This window comes from Phacochoerus africanus, chromosome 3 (genome assembly GCF_016906955.1).
Source record: "Phacochoerus africanus isolate WHEZ1 chromosome 3, ROS_Pafr_v1, whole genome shotgun sequence".
Lineage (NCBI taxonomy): Eukaryota > Metazoa > Chordata > Mammalia > Artiodactyla > Suidae > Phacochoerus > Phacochoerus africanus.
This window is the reverse complement of record NC_062546.1, coordinates 75,574,908-75,598,055: the sequence shown is the minus strand read 5'-3', so window position 1 is coordinate 75,598,055 and position 23,148 is coordinate 75,574,908. Positions and strand designations below refer to the sequence as shown.

Below are 23,148 nucleotides of genomic sequence, written 5' to 3'. Positions count from 1 at the left end.
AAATAAAAATGCACTGTTTCTTACTTTTGGCATTCATCCAGGGCTAGCACATGAGGATGGTCATCCTCTGACATGGTAATGACCGCTTCCCTATCAAACGCCCCAGGCCGAGTCTGGTCCACTGTATGTCTGGTGATGGATGAGGTAGTAGAGCTGGTCCAGTACAGTGTATCCCAGGCTCTGTGATAGGCAAGTCCTTCAACAGATCCCACATCTGATGATGAAAGAAAAGAATAAATTTATACTTTTATTTATTTTGTTTCTGAATTGAAAACAAAATAAATATATGCATATATAAGTTAATTTATCAATCATTTCTTCACAAACTCTTCAAAATAAAAATATAATAATTAAAATGCCTACAACTGACAGATGACTACACATGGTAAAACTGAGCTGTGAACTGCTCATGGAGAAGTTTGTGCAAAAATATGGCATTCGAGACTGAATATTCTCATCACAAAAAACTCAATTAAGTAATTTCCTTTTATTTTCATATTTTAATAAGTAATTTTCAAAAACTACCCAGTGTACAACAATTCAGAGATGCTTTTGAACATCATATGTCAGAGATACCATTTAAGTACAATCAGAATGAGTTTTCTCTTGATACTCTATCTAGAGACATGAAGGAAAAGCAAACACATCAAAAACTACAACAATAGTATCAAAAATCCAAAATAAAACTCTACACGTGTAACTAGAAATGGTAGAGAATGCTTTAATAAGTTAATGAAAAAAGTTTTTTTGTATTCTATTCAACAAATGTCATATAAAAACAAAAGAAAACAAAACTTCCAGCAAAGACATGCTTTAATGTTGACAGAAAAAGATAAATGGTAGTATACAGAGTCTAATACATAAAAGTGACAATACAAAAACCGAGAGTAATTATTTCTTAAAATGTGTTCCTAATCACTAAGATAACATAGGGTAGCTGGTTTATTCTTCACAGAGGTGCTTTGAGTATATCTTTAAGTAAACCAAATTATTATAGTTTTTTATTCGTATTATCTGTTTTTCTCAGAGTTTATACTCTTAGCATATTTAAGAATTTTGGCAGTCATACCAACAAACTAACATCATAGCTGGCAGAGACTTTGTATTGTTCTTCTCTCAAAGAATCTCAAAAGATTTTTTCAGCTCTTCTGAAAATAGGTAGATGAAAAGGACTATTTTCAGGTTTGAGATGGGTAAATGTTTACTTTGGTGGTGAATAGGATTTAGTGGGAGAGCAAAACAATATTTAAAGCATTTTGAACCAGATTTCTTTCTTTCTTTTTTTTTTTTTTTGGTTTTCTGTCATTTTCAGGGCTGCACCCGTGGGCATGTGGAGGTTCCCAGGCTAGGGGTCTAATCAGAGCTGTAGCCACTGGCCTACGCCAGAGCCACAGCAACACAGGACCTGAGCTGCGTCTGTGACCTCCACCACAGCTCATGACAATGCCAGATCCTTAACCCACTGAGTGAGGCCAGGAATCAAACCCACAACCTCATGGTTCCTAGTCAGATTTGTTAAACACTGAACCACGATGGGAACACCTGAACCAGATTTCTTTAATGTGATTAAAATGTTGTAATTTGTTTCTTTTCTACATACAACGGAGGAAAATCCAGTAATAATAAAATTAACAGCTGTCATTTTTGGGGTACTGTCTTTCTGCTAGGAATTTTGTAACTATTTGCATACTTCACTTTACGTGCATATCTATTCTGTGAAGATAGTTTTATTGTTCCTCTTTCCTTAAAAAGAAAACTAAAACCAGGTCACAGAATTGATAGTATTGAAGCAAGATTTTTCAGTCTCATGTACATAAACCTATATCTATCTATCTATCTATCTACATTTTTGATCTTTTTGTCTTTTTGTCTTTTTAAGGCTGCACCTGTGGCATATGTAAGTTCCCAGCCTAGGGGTCCAATTAGAGTTGTAGCCGCTGGCTTATGCCAGAGCACAAACAATGTGGGATCTGAGTTGTGTCTGAGACCAACACCACAGCTCATAGCAACACTAGATCCTTAATGCACTGAGTGAAGCTAGGGATTGAACCTGCGTCTTCATGGATGCTAGTCCGGTTCGCTAACCACTGAGCCATCATGGGAACTCTGAGCCATGATATTCTTCATCACCACTATTCAAAGATGGATTTATAGCTCCTATCACTTATTCTCAATGTACAACAAGCTGGACCCAAACAAATGATTCATTAGTTTCAACTTGTCTGACTCTAAGTGAATTGTATCAGCAGTATTTTACCATGAATTACCTCCCCTCACACAGTCAAAAAACTACTTATAAGAAATTAATGTGGGTGATTAGTATGGAAACCTAGGCCAGAGATGATGAAAGAAAAATTATAAAGCACAATCATAATAAAATACTTTAAGCTCTGTTATATGAATCATATGGTGCTATTTGAGGTGAGTAGGTGGGAGGTGGATAACGGTCAAAAGTATTTCAGTTATTAATTAATAAATCATCTATTCCACTGTATTTTTAGCCCTTTCAAATAAGTTCAGAAGTGAAATTAACTCCTCTAGTATTATAAACAGCATTATACTCTTTAATCATGCACAAACAGAATGAGAAATGACATTGCTGTGAAATAAATCCAAGCAAATTGGAATCGTTAATCCATCCTCATTATGTATCTTCCCCTTCTACTGGCTTTGACATCTTTTTCATGGCTACTTTTTCCTGCCAAATCAGGAAGAAACCAGTTGGTATTACCACTGAGATGAAGTAGATGTTTCTTTCTATGGCTGACATAGTTCTAGGGTTACTAGAGTACATAACATATCTCACTGTCCAGGTACAATCTCTTTTGTCTTATTTTTTGGTAACAGATAACAACCTGACAGGACACTTAATCATAATCTGATGCTATATTTCAAAATGTGTATTTTTTAAAAAGATACTCAACTCCCCATAAAACTGTATTTGTCATTAGCATACAGCCAATTAAAGACACAAACCAAAATTTAATATCATGAAAACATTTTAATTGAGATAACGTAAAAGACATTAATGTCTATTTTGCGATGATTTAACACAAGTGGGTGTCATGTGGGATGTGTGTGTGTGTGTGTGTGTGTGTGTGTGTGCATGAACACTGAAGTTCCTGAATCAGTTGAACAGTTAAAATAAGAACTTTGAGTCACTAGTCCTGGAAAATAATTATGTAATTTGAAAACTAAATAAAATGCCTATATATTGGGTCAACCAGTCCTAAAATGTTGAAGAGAGTAAATCAATACAGAATTAAACATCTTGGAACTGAAGGATGCAGGCTAGGCATAATTAAGAAAATGACTATAACAGTGCTATTTTGGCAACTAGGTGAGGAATTCATAGAGAATACATTTTCATCTCATCATGGCTGAAGAGGGAACAAAAGTTTTTCCCACCTGTACAATGTTTTAAAGGCAGGACGAGAACCTACAAATGACAAAGGCAGTAAAGAATGTTTCTGGGAGGGAGCCACATGTACATAACATTGCCATTCATCTAGCTGAAATAGCAGACAAATAAATCACAGATATATCCTACTGCAAAGTTAACAGGAAATAATACTTATCCCAAGTACATGCTACAACTTTAATGGTTCCCCTTGTTTAAAGTATAATAGTCTCTTATTTACTGGCGTATTTTCTAAAGCCAAAGGATATCAGACATCATCTTAGTAGTATGAACCTTTCCAATCTTGTTTGGAGGATCTAAAGACAGACAAACAGGCTCAATTTCCAACCCAGGTACAGAGTTTAAAGTGAAAAGCTTCTGGACACAACATTCCACATCTACCTTAACTATGTAGTTTCTGGAAAAATAGGATTCTGGGTCCAGTTCACAATTCAGACCTGATGTTGAACTCTACACAGAGTATATATACAGCAGTGTTTTACTTTAAGCCTAACAAAGCACTACTTATATTTTGCCTTCCCTTTCCTAAAAATCCTCTACTTTAATAAATTCCTTCCTTCCTCCTTCCCCCTCTTTTTTTTTTTTCTTCCATATTGGACAAGGATAAGATAACCTACAACTCTTCTGATGTAATTTCCCTCATTGCAATGAGCCAATTATTTGATATGGCTGAGTTACAGGTTTATTTGACAAAATCCAATACAGTCATCTTAAAAGTACTCAGACTAGGAACAGAAGGAAATTTCCTCAAACTGATAAAAGAAATTATTTAAAAAAATGAAATAAAAAACAAGGTTTAGCAGTAAAAAAACTAACTAAATAAAAGCTTTTCACCTAAGACTAGGAATAAGACAAGATGGTCTACTTTTGACCATTTATTCAGAATTGCATTGGAAATTCACTCAGGTTAATTGGAAATGAATTTTTTTTTTTTTTTAAAGAAGGAAACATAGACAGGAAGTAAGATCATCTAGATTGGAAAACTAGTCAGTTCTATTTGCAGAAGTTATTTTGTTACATACACAAAATCTTAAGCAATTCACTAGAAAACTATTAGAATTATAAAAACATTCATCCAGGTTTTAGGGTACAACGATCAGTTATATTTTTTAGATGGCAGCAATAAACAATTAAAAATGATATTCATGGGAGTTCCCGTCGTGGCACAGTGGTTAGCGAATCCGACTAGGAACCATGAGGTTGCGGGTTCGGTCCCTGCCCTTGCTCAGTGGGTTAACGATCCGGCGTTGCCGTGAGCTGTGGTGTAGGTTGCAGACGCGGCTCGGATCCCGCGTTGCTGTGGCTCTGGCGTAGGCCGGTGGCTACAGCTCCGATTCAACCCCTAGCCTGGGAACCTCCATATGCCGCGGGAGCGGCCCAAGAAATAGCAACAGCAACAACAAAAAAGACAAAAAGACAAAAAAAAAATGATATTCACAAGACAATTCCATCTATAATAGCATTTAAAAGAACAGAAAATATGAAAGGCAAATAAAATTAGAACTAATTTTAGCAAAATAATTATAATCTTAAAACTGGTACATGGAAAACTACATAGCACTATTGAAAAAATTAAAGACAAAAAAATGGAAAGGTAACACATGCTAATGAGTTGGAATACTTAATGTTGGTAAGATGGCAATTGTTTCCAAATAGATTTACAGATTCAATGCAACTCCTATCAAAACCCATATGATTTTTTTCCCAAAAATCAAAACACTAATTTTAAAATGCATATGAAAATCCAAGGCCTCAAAATAGCTAAAACAATCTTGAAAAATAAAAACAAAGTTAGAGGAGTCATACTTTCTGATTTTAAACTTGCCACAAAGTTATAGTAATCAAGAAAGTGTGGTACAACCATAAGGATAGACATAGATCAAAGAAACAGAATCAAATGTCCAGAAATAAACCCTTATGCTTACAGTAAATTGATTTTTGACAAAGATACCAGAAAAGTTGAGTGGGGAAAAATAATCTTGTAAACAATGATTTTATATTTATATGTAAAAAAATAATTTTGGATTCTTTCCTCATACACACATCCACTCAACAGGTAATTAGACCTAAACACAGAAAGAGAGCTACAAAACTATTAAAATGAAATAAAGGCTACATTTTATAAATGTGGGTCAGGCAAAGCCTTAGACACAAATGACAAATAAAATACAGATTGATGCATTCCATAAAAATTAAAAATGTGTACTTCAAAAGACATCATCAAGAAAGTAAAAAGCCAAATCCAAAAATGGGAGAAAATATTTGTAAATTATTTATGTGATAATGGACTTGTATCCAGAATATGTGAAGAATTCTCACAATTAAACAATAAAGTAACAACTCAATATTAAAAAAAAGGGCAAATAACTTGCATTGATATTTCTCCAATGAAGGTATACAATTGACTAATGGGGAAATGAAATATGTTCAACAAATCAAAATCATATTTCAGACTCTCTATAATGACTGTTAAAAATGATAACAAATTTTAAAGATATGGAGAAATTGGAACTCTTATATACTGCTGGTAGGAATATAATATGGTACAGCTGCTTTGGAAAACATTCTGGCAGTTTTCAAAATGTTAAACATATAGTTATCACATGACCTAGAAATTCCACTACTAGATCTATCCAAGAGAAATGAAAATATATACATCCACATGCACAGGAATGTTCATTGCAGCTTTGCTCATAAAAGCCAAAAATAGGAAGAGCCCAAATGTCAATCAATGGTAGATAAAATATGGCACATATATATATACACAATGGAATATCACTCAGTAAAAAAAAGGAATGAAAAACTAATATAGGCTAAAACATGGATGAACCCTGAAAATACTATACTAAGTAAGAGAAACCAACCACATAAGACTACTTACTCTATAATTCCTTTTATATGAAATGTTCAGAATAGGCAAAACTCCCTGTCTCATATATTAAAATGGATAATAACAGAGTTCCCATTGTGGCACAGCAGAAAAGAATCCGACTTGGAACCATGAGGTTGCTAGTTCGATCCCTGACCTCGCTCAGTGGGTTAAGGATTCGGAGTTGCCATGAGCTGTGGTGTAGGTTGCAGATGAGGCTTGGATCCTGCATTGCTGTGGCAGGCAGCTGTAGCTCTGATTGGATCCCCAGCCTGGGAACCTCAATATGCCGTGAATGTGGCCCTAAAAAGCAAAAAAAAAAAAGGACGATACTATACCAAGTTATTTTAAGGCATTTGGATATAGTGTGTCAACCAGTTGAGATATTGTAAGAAATTAAAATACCTGCTAACTTACTTTGCGTCTACCTTACTAAAATGCTTTACAAATGGTTAACTGGTTCTAACTACTGAATTGGTGAATGAATTGCAATAGATGTCTATGCAGATTGTTTACTATAAATTAGACTGTCACTCCTCTGTTTGGAAATTTAGAGTCATTTTGAACATTAATTTGTATTAATTAAATTTTATTAATTATTAAGACAATAAAATGATTATGAAAAATATCTTTCAGATATAGACTTTAATCTTATCTCCTCATGCTATTTAAAGCCATTAAAAAATCACACACCATGACTGACATGCATCAGCAAAGGGTTCTGGCCAAGTTATAAACAAACTGATATCTATTCAGGTTGGCCCAGTAAAGGTTGCCAAATAAGTGGAGATTCAATCCGATCACCCCTAAATCACAGAAATAGCTTTTTACCTGTACATTTTGACCTAAATTTTAAATCCTTTAACTGTTACAAAGCTCAGTATTTTTTCTGCCAGTCTAGTTTATTAAAAAGTAACCAAATTAAAAAATCTGTATTACAGTCTAAAAATTTGAACAGGGAACAATTCTACTGAAAAAGAATTATTTTTTTGTTACTAAACACCCCAAAAAACAGAATCTACTGAGAATTATTAAGAATTCAGTAAGGTAAAAGTTCCCGTCATGGCGCAGGGAAAACAAATCTGACCAGGAACCATGAGGTTGCAGGTTCTATCCCTGGCCTTGCTCAGTGGATTAAGGATCTGGTGTTGCAGTGAGCTGTGGTGTAGGTCACAGATGTGGCTCAGATCCCAAGTTGCTGTGGCTCTGGAGTAGGCTGGCAGCTGTAGCTCTGATTCAACCCCTAGCATGGGAACCTCCGTGTGCTGTGGGTGCAGCCCTAAAAAGACGAAAAAAAAAAAAAAAGAATTCAGTAAGATAGCGGGCAATAAATAAACCAAAATCAATAGTTCTATTATGTATCAAATAAGTAGTTAGATATATAATGAAAAGAAAAATGCCGATCCAAGTAGCCACTAATGACATGAGAACCAGTGAATGAATATATCAATAAAACAGTACTACCCTTCACCATGTGAATTTGAGTCTTCTTGTGCCCAAAGTAATGCAATAAAGCAAACTTTCCTCATTGTGGACCCATTAATTTAAGGCCCTCAACACTCTAACAAGAGGAGACTCGATACATACAAAGGGTTTGAATGGGGAAAAACTCTTTAATAGTCTCTCTTGCAGTGGTCTGGGTACAAGAGTCAGAAAAAAGAATTTTCCAGCAAGGGGAGGTAAAGAGGAAGAAGAGTTTGAGATAAGGGATGCTGCTGATAGTAGGGAGAGCAGATCCTAGCTGATCTGTGGTCCTGTCTGTTTTTACAGCCCTGGGAGAGGAGAGGTCTTACCTATACCTGCCAACATGCTGATAGGTTGTGGAAACATGGGGTCTCCTGATACCCTTACTGGTTGATTTATACTGCTCCTATAACAGAGGGCTGAGGAATGCACCACATACCTTTCCTAGGAGGGGGCAGGAAGGAGTGCACCAGGTTGCTGGAGGTAGGGGAGAGGGCACTACAATGAGATGGGTGGGGCAATAAATAAAAGGGTCTGGTAATTCTTCTCTTGGCCCTGGACTTTGAGTTCAGTCTCCTTGAAGAGGACTTTAAGTCCAACATCTCTTAGCCTACTTACTAAAAACAGCTTTTTTTTTTCCTTAAGATCGAACTTGTTTTCAGATGATTTTTTTTTTTACCCCAATCTATCTTTTAACACAAACAGGATTTTACTATCATTACAAAGGTTAATTCCCTAAAGCCAGAGTATCTCAAATATTTCCATGTTAGAGTCTTAGTTTTACACTGCATAACAAACAGGCCTATTTACTTGGTGTTCCCAGAACAAAGGAACAATTTGCCCTAAGGGAGTATGCAAGCAAATTGAAACAGCTTGAAGCTTTTGAGTAACACTGAATTTTTTTTCTTAATCTTACTTGTGTTTTTATTTTTTCCCCAGTTTTAAAAATAACAGATCCACATTTCAGCCTGAATTCCTGACTCAGCTGAAAATTACATGAACACAGGGCTCAAGAAATGCCTCCATCTTGTGATACAACTAACGTAAGCCAAGAAATATAAGTATGAAAAAATTGATCATATGAGTAATTATAATTGTGCGATTCGTTATCAAGACTGTTGCTTCAAGATTATACCCCTGCTCCTTCCTCTAATGGAAATCAATTGCTCTTTGTAAGTTTCAGGAGGAAGTTGCAAAAAGAAAAACATAAAAGTGGTTAGAGCAAGCTAGGTCCAAGACGGTAAAAGATTTGACTTCCCAGACCTTGGACCTCATTATTTGTTCACTGTAACATATTAGCATGCTAAATGACACACTCACCAGCACCACATGGGTAACAACTGCCATGACAACAACTCAAAAAGCCCATAAAATGACTGAAAAGGAGTGCTGCCTCAGTTCCGGGTCCAAACCACACCCTTGTTCTCAGATAAGTCATGAATATTTCTCTCTTTCCAGTTTCATCCCTTTACCTTGATCCTCCTACATACATGGTGTCTCAGCCCAAGTAGGGTTGAGAAATTGATTTGTGAACTAAGTTCCCACTTCTCCATCCTCGGCCATTGTATAAAACTTTTGCTGTCCCAGTTTCATCATCGGTTTCTTGTTGGATGTGTGAATATGAGCAGAAAAAGAACCTCCAAAAGAACCTCCCTGGGGCCAAGAAAAGGAGTCTCAGCCCAGGTAAGACCCTGGCACAGATCCAGGAGACAGATTCAGTACAAATTCTTCAGAAGTAATCAGAGATAAGAATTGACTCAACCTGAATTAAGCTAACACTGATATATCCAGGGTTCCCATGGAAGGGCATGAACTTTAAGATGTCTAAAACATACATTGTACTTCATCCTCTAGGGTAAGGTTAGAGATCTGATATGTACAGCCTTTCTTTGAGGAACAGAAACACAAAGTGACTTGGAACCCATTCTCACTTCCTTTGTGAAAAAGTGAGGTAAGCCATCAGTCCTAAATCATAAACTCTAATATTCTTGAGAAAAAGGTCTCTGCCCATTCTCAGGTAACCTATTAAGATCCATCATTATCCTCAGTCAATTTATAAACTGCAAAACAATCTCAACAGCAGTTCACTTAAAAACATTCAGCATAGATGATAATTTCTTCATAGGACATGAGAAGGATTAGGAAGACCTTCTTATCTAAACTAAGACCGAGGTGTAGTCATCATTAAATATGTGCTCCCTTGGTTTAAGGCCTTTTCCAGGTGTTCTTTGTTTAAATGGTTTTCATAAATAATATTCTTCTCAGGATAACTTCCTTAAGTTATTAATGTTTAATGCTTTACAATATGTTATTATTTTTAGTGGGCCATAAAGTGTAGGCATTTTTTAATATAGGAGAAAAGGTGATAAACAACTTCAAAAACACAGTCTATAAAGAGGCACAGAAATGAGGCCTTTGGGAATCTAGAAATAGGTCACGTACAGTTGACCTTTGAACAAAATAGGTTTGAACTGTGCCAAGTCCATTTATACCCAGATTTTTTTCACTAATTACATGTTACAGCAATTCATGATTCGTGGTGGGTTGAATCTGTGAATCTAAAACTGCCTATACAAATGGCAGAATATAAAGTTATACTCAGATTTTTGACTGCTCAGAAGGTTGGTACCACAACCCTCATGTTGTTTGAAGGTCACCTCAATAGAACTCATTGAGTATACATGGGTTCTCAACAGAAATGCAGTAGTATACCCAGTTTATGAGCTATTCTTTGGTGATAATTTCAGGAAAAATATTTGCTGTACACTTGTTAATTGTGTGTTTATTTAAATAATAAATGTGGTACATATAATTAATTGGGTACAACACCCACATATAGGTTGCTTTTAATGATCTTATGATTCCCATCCCAAAATGAATAAGGTCCCTCTAAATTTATTTCAGTCAAGAGCAGTTATAATATTGTTGACATCTTGCTCTAGAAATATAACATTTTATCCAGCTTTTAATATATACATTTCCTCTTTCTTCTCTTCTTCTTCTCTCCCCAACCCCCTCCTCCTCTTTTTCTTTCCTTCTTTCAACTTCGCCCTTCCTTCTTCAGCTATCTGGTTTAGCATTACTGACATTTTTTTTCCTTACATCCCACAATTAAGTTCTGATTCAGAGTCTCACTTGTTCCTTCAGTATTCCATGTTCTACAATCATTATCTTTTGTCTGATTCTGCCTTCTGCATAAACATTTTCTAATAACTCTTCAGTTCATGATTTAAGACTTTGATATCACCCTGACTTGAATCAGTGTCACCCTTTCTATGCCATTCTGATTCACAGCATGATAATCTGTCTTAGCTTCTTCTCTCCCTCTTACTGATGGATTTCTGTGAATTGGAATGGAGTAAAGAAAATGTTATTCTGGGCACACTTTTCTTGTTCTGCCAGTTCTTGGTATTTTGAAGCTACTGTATGAGCTGAGTGGTCTTAAATGGATAAGACTCAGCATAAGCTAACATTTCCTATTCTGATTCGAATTTGTTCCTTTATAATCATATATAAATAACTTATATGCAATATCAATGTATTTGAGCTATTTACAAATAATTAAAATTGAGTAATTTTTTGGAAATCACTATAGTACTTAGAACACATAAGCTTAAGTAACAAACTAGTTTTTTTTTAAATGGTGTTAGAAAATCAAAGATAACAGTAAATTATCTTGATTTTTTAGATTCCGAGTCCCTTTTCCTTTTACAAGTATTTCATATATAACATCTTTCCCCCTTCAGAAAAGCTGAAGTAGTCATTTTTTAGCACATGAAACAACTAAGCAAAGATATAAAGCAACATGTCTTTTTGAGGGACTATCTTTTCAATACTATTTAGAGGATGAAATTCTTCATAGAATTATATGAATTTGAATAGTAATTTGCCTTTAGAATTTAGAGCTTTTGTTATCAGGAATCCAAAAAAAAAAAGTAATAAGATTAACAGATTAAGAAACTAATCTTCCAAAAAGTTTGTGTTATAATCATAGATTGCATGAAAACATTGACTATTTAAGAGTATAAATTAATTTATTATCAAGTGGATAAATTTAAGGGATGAATATCATAATAATCTTCTTGTTTTATAATTCTTTTTTTACTTAGACACTCCATTGTTAATATTTTAAATATACTATTTATTATTTGACAAAAACACAAAATTAGATGGAAAAAATAAAACTGTGGAATCAATTAAATTATTAACAATATTTCCAGAAGGGTTTTTATTAACATTCATCAGAACCATATCCCTTAGCTTCCCAACCAAACCTATAAATCTATCTCCATTGTATTTTACCCCCTCCTATTAAGAGCAGTGTCTGTCTCCCTACAAAGAGGAAATCCACTACTTGGGCTCTGGGTTATGTTGTCCTCTCTCTCTTTCTCAATGATATTGGTCATTTTGTTTTCTCTGCTTTTTCCTACAACATAAAGGCCTCTGTTTTACTGTAAAATCTGACTTCTATTGTAACTACATTGAAAATAGCCTTTTTTAAGATAACCAGCAGGTTCTCTATTTTTAAGTCCAATGCACAAGTTACCTGTCAGCTTTTCACTGTCTTCCAGTTGAAACACTTTTGGGAGCTGTTTTTTTTTCTGTGTTTTTTGACATAGTCTTTCCTGTTTTTCTCCTATATCACTGGTATCTTCTTATTATTATCTTTTGCCCGCAACCCCTCCAACCAACTAATAAAGGTCTAAAGCACCTTATCTAAGGTCCTCTTTCTTTTCTACTTTTTCTTCTATTCTCATGGAATTAAATACCATCCACGTGCTTATAGATTTCTTTGTCTTTGTCTTTTGTTTCTTTCATGATCTACTAGAATGCTGTCTGCTATTTCTGTTCTTTTGGTCTGTCACCCCACTAGAATGAGGGTAGGGAACATGACTAGCTTGTTCCCAGTTATATACCCAACATTAAGCAAAGTTTCAGGCATAGAACAAGCAACTGAAATTATTTGTGGAATAAACCAACATGAATTCCTACTACATTAATAAACTAGAGGCAGTATCTGTGTATTTATATTTTAATTTTTATATGACTATTTATTTACTTATTATAACCAGAATATTGGAGAAGAATATAGGATAATAATTAATAGTACAAACTCTGGATTCAGATAATGGCTTTGAATCTCTGAACTATCACTTTACAGGCTATATGACCTGACCATGGACAATTCATTTATCTTTTCTATACTTTCATTTCCTTCTCTGTAATAACTGAATAATAACAGTATTAAATTCATAAGACATTTGGGCTGATCATATGAGTTACCATAGGTAAAGTGTTTAAAAGAGTGTCTAGCATAAAGGGCTTAATATATGCCAGCAATACTATTATTATTGCGTTTTTTTACACAAGGCTACAGCCAATTATGCTTAACAATGCTGGTGCTCTGTTGAATAAATTATCATCTCCATTTTTCCATAAGTATAATGCTAGAAATATTAGCTATTATAGGAGTGGCTTTTGAACTCTAAGAGGCTACCTTCTATATTTGTATATATAAGTCTCTCTTTATTAAAATTTGGCTCCAGTTTATTAATTCCTCATCCCTTGGAATAAGATCAGCTATCCAAACCACTTATTGTATTTTGAGTCTTACTATTACTGGTAGGATAATATAAATATTTGAGAGTCTTATAGGTGGAAATGTGGTAGGATTATTGAAAAATTTACATCTTAGAAAACATTAAATTTTGATAATATAACGTGAAATAGACAAGGACAAAGATATATGGGGAAGGAAGTAAAGATATAAATAGACGTGTTTTTTATTTGTTTGTTTTTTTCATATGGGCAGTTAACGAAGCAGGAAAATAAAGAAAGGCTATTCCAGATGATTAGGTTAATAGAAAGAAAAAAAAAAAAAGGCCTGATTCTTTATGGACAAGTTGTACAATGAAATAGGATGGAAATTAGTATAGGCACTGGCAAAAACCTTAAGAGATGGATAGAATCATTTTATCTCTAGGAAATAATAGAGTGCTTTGACATCCAACTCAGTATGGAAAGGTATTAGGAAATTAAATAAATGAAGATTATTCTCTGATCTTTCAAAAAACATGATATATTTATAATTTTGTTTCACACATATAAATTTATTACATAAAATGCTATATATTATGTGTGCACACAATATTAAAATACCATAATGTAAGAAAAAACCATTTGACCGGTCAACTAAAACTATCAATAGGAAAAATAAAAGCTCACCTTATAAATTAATCCCCACTGAAATGTGGTTTAAATAATTTAGAAGTTCCCGTTGTGGCTCAGCAGTTAACGAACCCAACTAGTACCCATAAAGACGTGAGTTTGATCCCTGGCCTTGCTCAGTGGGTTAAGGATCCGGCATTGCTGTAAGCTGTGGTGTAGGTTGAAGAACTTGGCTAGGATCCCGCGTTGCTATGGCTGTGTTGTAGACTGGCAGCTGTAGCTCCAATTTGACCCCTAGCCTGTGAACCTCCTTGTGCTGTGAGTGCGGCCCTAAAAAGACAAAAGACCAAAAAAAAAAGAAAAAAAATTAAATTGACTTTAAAAATGTTTAAATGGAGTGGAAGGTCCATAAGTATAAAGATGTTAAACTAATATTTAAAGAAAAATAAAAGGTATTAAATTCCTGCAAGAACCCCAATCGTAAGCAATTGTAATAAGGGGAATTATTTATTGAGTGCTTACTGTGTGCTCAGCCCTGTAAAGAAGAAGATACATGAAAAAGATACTGGAAGAAAATACATTTTATTCACTAATATGATATTAATTAAGTGCCAAACTACATGGTATAGATTTTTAAGTATAAAAATTCAAGAGGTACATGTACTTTTTCAAATAAGCCTACATCATCACATTTATTTCTGTTACACAGGCATTCACACTAAAATATGTTCAACTTCCACCTACTCTCTAATGCTAATCATTCAAAACTATGCAGACTATTTTTAAAATTTCTATTTCTCAACTGCATTAGTTTCTACATTCATCTGTGAACAAAGTTTTAAAACCTCTCTATTTCCTCCCTTCATCTTCATTTTTATCATTTTTAGTGACCTTAAATTATTTATCAGAACTTCTGTTTATGTATCTTTGACATTTTTTAACTGTTATGACTGTCTCTGCTCAAGAGTCTCACAGCAATACCAGCTCTGGTTTCAATTTGGTTCTTATCCTCTTCCAACAGTTATCCTCTTATTTGTCACTATTTTTATTAAAACTGAAGTTAATAACTGTTTGCACCTCGAAGTTTGAGCACAAAATCTGTCTTTCATAATGCACTTAATACTGTACTATGATAGATGACTTACCAAAAACTGGACAACATGGTCCATCACTTTACTGGCCTCAACTTTTATGCCTTTCTAGATTTCTTATCATAATTCCTCCAGTGCTATACTTCTCTTTTAGAAGTGGAATATTGTTGGAGGAAGGGAAAGAATCATGGGCCACATTCATTTAGTACAGCTTTAGCTTGGTGTTTTGCTCTTCCTGACACATTTCAGTAATGCCTTAGTGATTTAAATGCCACTCTTCACAGTGTCTCATTCTTTTTTATTTCTTCCCGTAATTCTCTCCTTGCTTGACTTTCATGTCTTCCTTGACTTTCTTCTCTTTCTTCGTAAATCTATTACTAGTCCTTCCTCCTATCCCCCATTATGAGCTTTCCCCAAGGCTCTTAGCAAATATAAGCTATGACTCCAACTATAAACACCTGCATGATGACCCCTGACAAAGATTCTCTCCTAACCATGTTCCTCTTCTGGACCAACCCTCAACCTTGTCTTATAGAAATGACAGACTTTTAGCACAAATGAGTTCATCCATACCCCCCATTAAAAAATTAAACAAACACTAACCTATTTTCTAATAGCTAAACATAGCAAACCTTCAAATGTGTGTGTGTTAACCTATCTACAGGTTAACAATTTGGGGTCTCAGAAATCACAAACCTAATAAAATATCTAATTTATAGCTAGCACTTACTGAATACTTACTATATGCTTGCCACAATTTTAAGAGTTTAAATTATTTAATCTAAGGACCAAGCATTTGGTGACCACTCTGTACTTTTGTTCTGATTGCCCAAGTATTTTCTCATTCTTATTTCAAACTCCCAAAACAAAAAGGCAAAATACAAGCATCTTAGATTGTACATTACTTTGAAAAATACCACGTAGATACCTGCATTTCAAGTAAAAGGTGATTAAACAGACTAGTCAGAATGGCCATCATTAAAAAGTCTACAGATAACAAATGCTGGAGAGGGTGTGGAGGAAAGGGAACCCTCCTATACTGTTGGTGGGAATGTAAATTGATAAAACTACTATGGAGAACAGTATGGAGGTTTTTCAGAAAATTGAATATAGAATTGCCATGTGATCCAGCAATCTCACTCCTCGGCACATGTGTAAGCTAAACTATAATTCAAAATAATACATGCACCCCTATGTTCATAGCAGCATTACTCATGACAGCCAAGATATGAAAACAACCTAAATGTCCATTGACAAAGAACAGATTAAGAAGATGTGGTGTATATATACAATAGAATACGACTCAGCCACGCAAAAGGATGAAATAATAGCATTTGTAGCAACACTGATATAGCTAGAGATTATCATATCAAATGAAGTAAGTCAGAAAGAGAAGGACATATGATATCACTTATATGTGGAATCTAAAATACGGCACAAATGAACCTATCTACAAAAAAGAAACAGACTCACAGACAAAGAGAACAGACTTGTGGTTGCCAAGAGGGAGGAGAGCAGGGGTAGAATGGACTGTTTTGGGTTTGTACATGAAAACTATCACATTTAGAATGAATAGACAATAAGGTCCTACTGTATAGCATAGGGAACTAATCCAATCTTGGGATAGAACATGATGGAAGAGAATATAAAAAAAAAAGTGTATATATCTATATACACACATACATACACATGTGTATATATGCATACATATGACTGAGATACTGCTGTACAGCAGAAATTGGTACATCATTGTAAATCAACTATATTTTAGTTAAAAAAAAGAAAAAAATGATTAAACAAAATAGAAACTTAGGGGAGAGTTTTACTAAGTTAGAAATAAGGTATGTAACAACCAATCCAGTTATAAATAGATCTATTATGGAAACAAAAATCAGTGCGACTATGTAATCCAGACATGTCAAGACAACACAGAATGTAAGATGTGACTTTGATGCTAGGTATTCTTTTTTTCTGATCTTTTCTCTTTCATGACATATTTTTCTTTGCACTTTAAGGGATCAGGGAAAAGTAAAATTTCAGATAAGTCTATTAGATTCAGATAATCAGCAGTACACTGCCTTACCAAACATATTTTAAAAAGAAGTAAAGAGTTTTTATTGTCAAGAAAATAATTATGATTATTTATTCATAAAAATTTTAAATGTTCTCCCCTTGAAAAATCCAGCATTCCTCAGCTTTTTATTTATTGTTTCCTTTAACTAACCATACACAGATATGCAGAATAGAATAAAAGTACACTACAAGCTTAGGAAATCTTGCGAGTTAAAAATCTAGTTGTTGCTTTTTAACCTTTTTAAAATATTCTCCGTGTTAATTTTTTATTTATCTGAGTTTTCATTCTGAAAATATACGCTAGTTTTAACATTAATTTATTAACACAATCATTACTATTCAATAGTAAGTGGGAAAAGAGATTAAAAATGTTTATGTTCAAAAGTTTATTTTATGTATTCATATATTACTGCAGAAAAGGGGTTTAAGAAAGATTTTGAAGGTAAGTAAACAAAACAAGGAAAATGAGACATTTTTTGTTTGTTTTGAGTTTCGTAACAGTGAGGGTCCCATAGAAAGAGGACTAAGAGGCAAAACATCAAATCTCTCAGAGAAAGGAGATGGCATAATGTAAAAATAGTACTTCTTTACTGTTTTTTGTTTTCTTTGCATACATGGAAGATGCAGTGTACATGGAAAACTTCAAATCTCTTAAAGAATAAAAACTGCAATGTGACAGAGAAAAGATACAACTGAAAAAATCAATAATCCTTTACCTTCCCATTAGACAGTAAGAGTTGAAAAAATAAGAAATAAAGATACACCTTGTAGAAAACAAAGAAAAAAATCACTTGTTTGGAATTCCGTCATGGCTTAGCGGTTTACTAATCTGACTAGTACCCATGAGGACCCAAGTTTGAGTCCTCATTCACAGGGTTCAATGTTTGACGGAGCTGTGATCAGTGGTGGTGTTCGCAGTCGTGACTCGGAGGCCACATAGCCGTGGCTGTGGCATAGGCTGGCAGCTGTAGCTCAGATTCGACTTGTAGCCTGGGAACTTCCATATACCGTGGGTGTGTCCCTAAAAGACAAAACAACAACAACAAAATCATTTGTCTCATCCCAGAATGAGTTAGAAAAACAAAAGAGAAAGGATAATAACAGAAATCTTGCTAATACTCAGGACAGAATAACTTAGGGGATATAACAAAAGAAAAGCTCCCACTGCCAAAGCAGATGATTTTCAAAACAAATTTGTAAAAGTATGTTTCTTTGTTCCCAGGCTTATGGTCAGGAGTGCTGAGGAAAATGGAGGGAAGTGGGAAGGTGGAGGGATAACTGTCCTCTCCAACAGGCTACATGACAGTCACGTAATTTTGAGGTAGAATTGGGGGGGTGGGTGAAGTTTAAAGAATGACGGTAACAAAATGAAAACTTAAAATGTTACAGCCATCTAGATATGGGCATAATGATTTTCTGCCTGTAAAAAGAATATGCAAAGACATACACATATTTATTCTGACAGACATGGACACATAAGACCAGATGTAATTTGCAGATATGCAGATATGGTTCCCATATATCCCATAAACCATTTCTCACCTCAAGGATCTAAAATAAATATTTTAATATAATCAAGCATGGATTGTTAATGTAATTTGACAAGCATTTATTAATAACAAGTTAGCATATTTTATGTACGGGTGTGTGTATATACATAGTCATGCCCACCAGCAAAGACCACTAACATTTCCTGGGAAGTAAAAATAGAGGCAAGGTAATAAAATAAAGTCCAACCTTTTTTTTCCCCCTTTGTTCTTTGTCACTTGCTTATAGGGGCGACAGGCAGAAGTCTCACACCTGACACTTCAGACCAAAGTTCCTTTGGTGGAAGGGCTGCGAACTGAAGCGTCCCTCAGAACACCCGTCAGGACAGCACAGTTCAAGATGGCGGCGGTTAGCATGTTACAAAGATGCTGCTGGGCCCTGCAATCTGGGGCTGTGACCCCCACAGCTGTACCTGATCAACATGAGCTCCACCCACAGTTGCGCAGCTCCACTTCCTTTACACTGATCAGACCGGTAAGAAGCAGCTCCACTCACAGCCTTCTGGGAAGAATCTGGACTCTAGTGTGGGAGCTCCCACCTCTCCATCCTTTGATCTGTGAGTAAATGTTTGCTTTTTCTTAGTTATTGTCTTTTTAGGGTCGTACCCGCAGCATATGAAAGTTCAGGCTAGGGGTTGAATCAGAGCTGTAGCCACTCGCCTAGGCCAGAGCTCACAGCAACGCCAGGCACTTAACCCGATGAAATAGCCCAGGGATCCAACCAGTGTCTTCATGGACACTAGTTGGTTTCATCACTACTGAGCCACAACTGAACTCCTTCCTTTGCTTTTAAACCAAACTCAGTCTCCTTCTACTGATGCAAAGGGACACCAGACAGCAGGAGAAGTTCGAGAGAACTGGTAACGTACAGACATATATACAAGCCTATATAGGTTTTTGTTTTTTTTTTTTTTCAAGGTATAAACACAGGAATGGCAAAGATGTGGAGAGTTCCCATTGTGGCTCAGTGGCCCCAACTAGTAATCCATGAGGATGTGGGTTTGATCCCTGGTTTCACTCAGTGGGTTAAGGCTCAGGCAATGCCATGAGCTCTGTAATGAGCCATGGCATTGCTGTGGCTATGGCCAACAGCTGTGGCTGTTTTGACCCCGAGCCTGGGAACTTTCATGTGCCCTAATAAGCAAAAAAAAAAAAAAAAAAAGAAAAGAAAAGAAAAAAAGAGAGAGAAAGAAAGAAAAGAAATGGCAAAAATGGGCTTAAAAAGGAATAGAACAGCTGAAGTTCTGTAGCACTGAATCAAAATCCTGAGCAAAGATTGAAAACTAATTTCTACTTCACTGGGTGTTACTGATGGACAGACTATCCAGGAGGGAGTTCCAGTATCACATTGTTTCTCATTTATAAAATGGAGTTAATAACTGGCAGTTCCTTAACCTCACTAGGTATGTTATGAAGATAAGTGAGATTATTTCTCTGTAAAGTTTACAGTTTGTTAGAAAGAAGTAGTACAGAAATAAATGTTGGCATTATTATGATAATGCAGAGGCTTTCAATACATTATAAGTAAAACAAAATAACACTCCATCGTTCTATCATTTTAAAGATGACAGAAGCTTAACAGAGAAAATGAAGAAGATATTCAAATCTGTGAAATAAATGAAAATGAGAAAGCTGCTTATGATGAAAAAAGTTCCAGATAAATAAACATGATAGATTGATGGATTGGTTAAATAACTACTGCATTACTTCAAAGTTGACATTTTTAACATCATAAATTTCTCCTATATATTTAAAATCTATCAGGCTGCTCTAGTCATAAGTTTGCATGCTTTCTTTCCTCTTCCTTTTCTTCTTCATATTTTTGCCCTTCCACTTTGATTTTTAAAACCTGTAGTCATCACAGTATATCATATTTACTCTAAGGCTTAAGAGTCAACATTTTATTTAAAATATTGGTGTAGTTTTCTGAGAAGATAATGAATCTTGATAAAGAAGATGGCCTGTCATGTTAGAGCAAGGCTGTTTGTCCACTCCAAACCAGTCTCAATGTGGTAATATCAAAAATGACAGCTGTCAAGTTGGTAAAGAGAAGATAGAAGAATGAAGGCTTTGAAATTCAGTGGGATTAAGTTGGAATTTGTTTAGTCTATCAGTGTCACTGATGCACAACTATTTAATTGTACTATATAAATTCTCAGAGGGTGCTCCCAGAAGGCTTGAAGATCTCTTTAGAAAATGTTGCAATTATCCTTTTTGCTTAAATATCTAGAAGTGTTGGAGACCATTGAAACTGCTGAACAATGCAGTAAACAAATTTAGCTCACGTGCAAAAGCACAACCACTAAGAGATAGCCTTATCATTAACTACACCTGATTTTGCTCATCAATGTATGTAACTTTCTCTAATAAAAGGCTTATGGGCTGAAACCTAAGGGCCTTAGTTCTGTGGGACTGAGTGCCTCCTGGTCCCCCACTTTTCTAAACGTAGGAGTCTTCTGTGATCTTATGCTGCGCCATCCCTCTTCCAGGGTTTCCTGTTGACCTGCGATGGCTGCAGCATAGAAGAAAGTAATGTTGACAGAAAGTATGCATTAGTCTGCTTGTGAATTTAAAAAAATTTTTTCTTCACTTAATTATGTGGAATCATTAATCTTCATTGGAAAATGTGTTCAAGTTTTTCTATGAATGTTTATTCTGTCTCTAAGTGTTAGAATCAACATGAGATTCTTCTATAGTTTTAGTATAAAGGTCTTCAAAAGATAGTGATGCCACCAAGTTTTCCAAAAAAAAAAATTTTAATTAAAAATATTCTGTTGTAAGGTATGAATAATTGAGAGCAAAAATGTGAAATATGAATAGCAGTTACTCAAGTTATTCATCCCCTAAAATAATTTAGGCTAATGTGAACCAGATTTCTTATATATGTAAGCCTAATATTAAAGTAAAATTTAATGAGAAAAATAGGAATGTTGAATTGCTGGGTTTTTAAAAAATAGTGTATCTCCAGTGAGCAGTTGCTGAGTTTCTTTCTATATTAAAACTTTTTACTCTTGCATTATTTTCTCAAAGTTCTACTCCTTTATTGTAATCTAAAAATTAAAGTGCATTTACATTGGACATAAATTAATGGTATTTTTTTTACTACACATAGCAAGCACTAATATCAAAGGATCCATTGAGTCAAAAAAGCATGAACAGAGATAAAAGGAACACACTTATTTACTGACACACTGAATTAAAACACTGAAGTTGTTAGATGCCTAACATCTCGATTAAATTTATTCTGCCCATGAAGCAACAGTTTATGATTTTCAAATGAATAGCACACTTAAATGAAGGGAGCATTAATACAATATGATATTAATATACAAATATGCACATTATTCACCTGCTACTGACATTCTGAATTAAATCAGTAATGGGGTGTATAACTGATTAAATATCTATACAACAGAAAGCAACAGCTTATGATTTAAAGAGGCACTGGTAGAGTGATCACATCATTACACTGCCAAATGCCATCTATCACTTTTACTGAACTTAACGAAGACAGATTACATCCCACAGATGAGATGCAGCCTATAAATACTGTCATGCTGATCTTCATCTGACTTTCCTAGAGAACAGACAAGCAGCAAATCAATAATTGAAGAAATCATATTAGAAATTCAGTGTTGTTCAGCACCCAGAAATCTTGTAGGACATTTTTTCAACAAATAGTCTTTAATTCAATGAAATTTGCTAATTCATGCTTTCCCTTCTAAGTTAACTTATTTTCTATGTAAGCTTATTTACTTCATCTAGTTTAAGAGAAAGCATCTATTTAGTGTAAAGCATCACCACCCACTTTTACATTTTAAACCAAATCTGGTTTAGGGCCAAGAAACTTCATTTGCAACAAACTTTCTAAGTTCAGTATGCTTCTGGACTCAAGTTACAAGCTCATTCAGGTAATTACAAATGTATGATATAGAATATTGGTTTTGAAGTTGTCTTCAAACACTGAAACAAACTGAATATCATAAAAATATGCATAAACAATACATTCATTTTACAACTTCTTGGTTGTTTTAATAGTGTTTCTCCATTAAACACCTGCCTGAGTTTCTATTTACCATCTCATTTAGCTTTCACAGTTTACCTTTGTGGAAACTGCCTGTCAATTGCTTCAGTAGTCCAATCACTGGAGACCAGATTGCTTTCTGTCAGTCTGCTTGTATAATGTTACGGTAATAGATAACAGGTGGTCAGTATTCATCAGCTGAGGTGAAGATGATGTCTCACAAGCTATAAAACATCTGAGGAAATGCTTTAACAGTTCACACTTACTACTAATTGTGCCATTAGAACTTTAATTAATTCTTTACCCTTCCACTATGTTCCTTAGATGGCCATAAGGCAGGAAATCATTCGGAACAGAAAGAAAGAATCTAAAGAGACAATAATGAGGTATAATAAAAGGATGAGTGGCAGAATGGCTAACATTTTGCTCTGAAACTAGAGCAGAGTTTGATTGCTTAATCAGTTTTGTATTTGATAACTCCCCTAAACGGG

The 23,148-nt window shown here is 34.8% G+C and overlaps 1 protein-coding gene across 1 annotated transcript in view; it reads right to left on the bottom strand.

Moving 5' to 3' along the window:
• Positions 1 to 23,148, bottom strand: part of LRP1B (LDL receptor related protein 1B) — a 1,901,444-nt gene that overhangs the window by 315,850 nt on the left and 1,562,446 nt on the right. Inside the window, exon 42 of the mRNA XM_047772014.1 lies at positions 25 to 214. Within this exon, the coding sequence (XP_047627970.1) occupies positions 25 to 214 (190 nt within the window). The remainder of the gene's footprint in view (positions 1 to 24; positions 215 to 23,148) is intronic.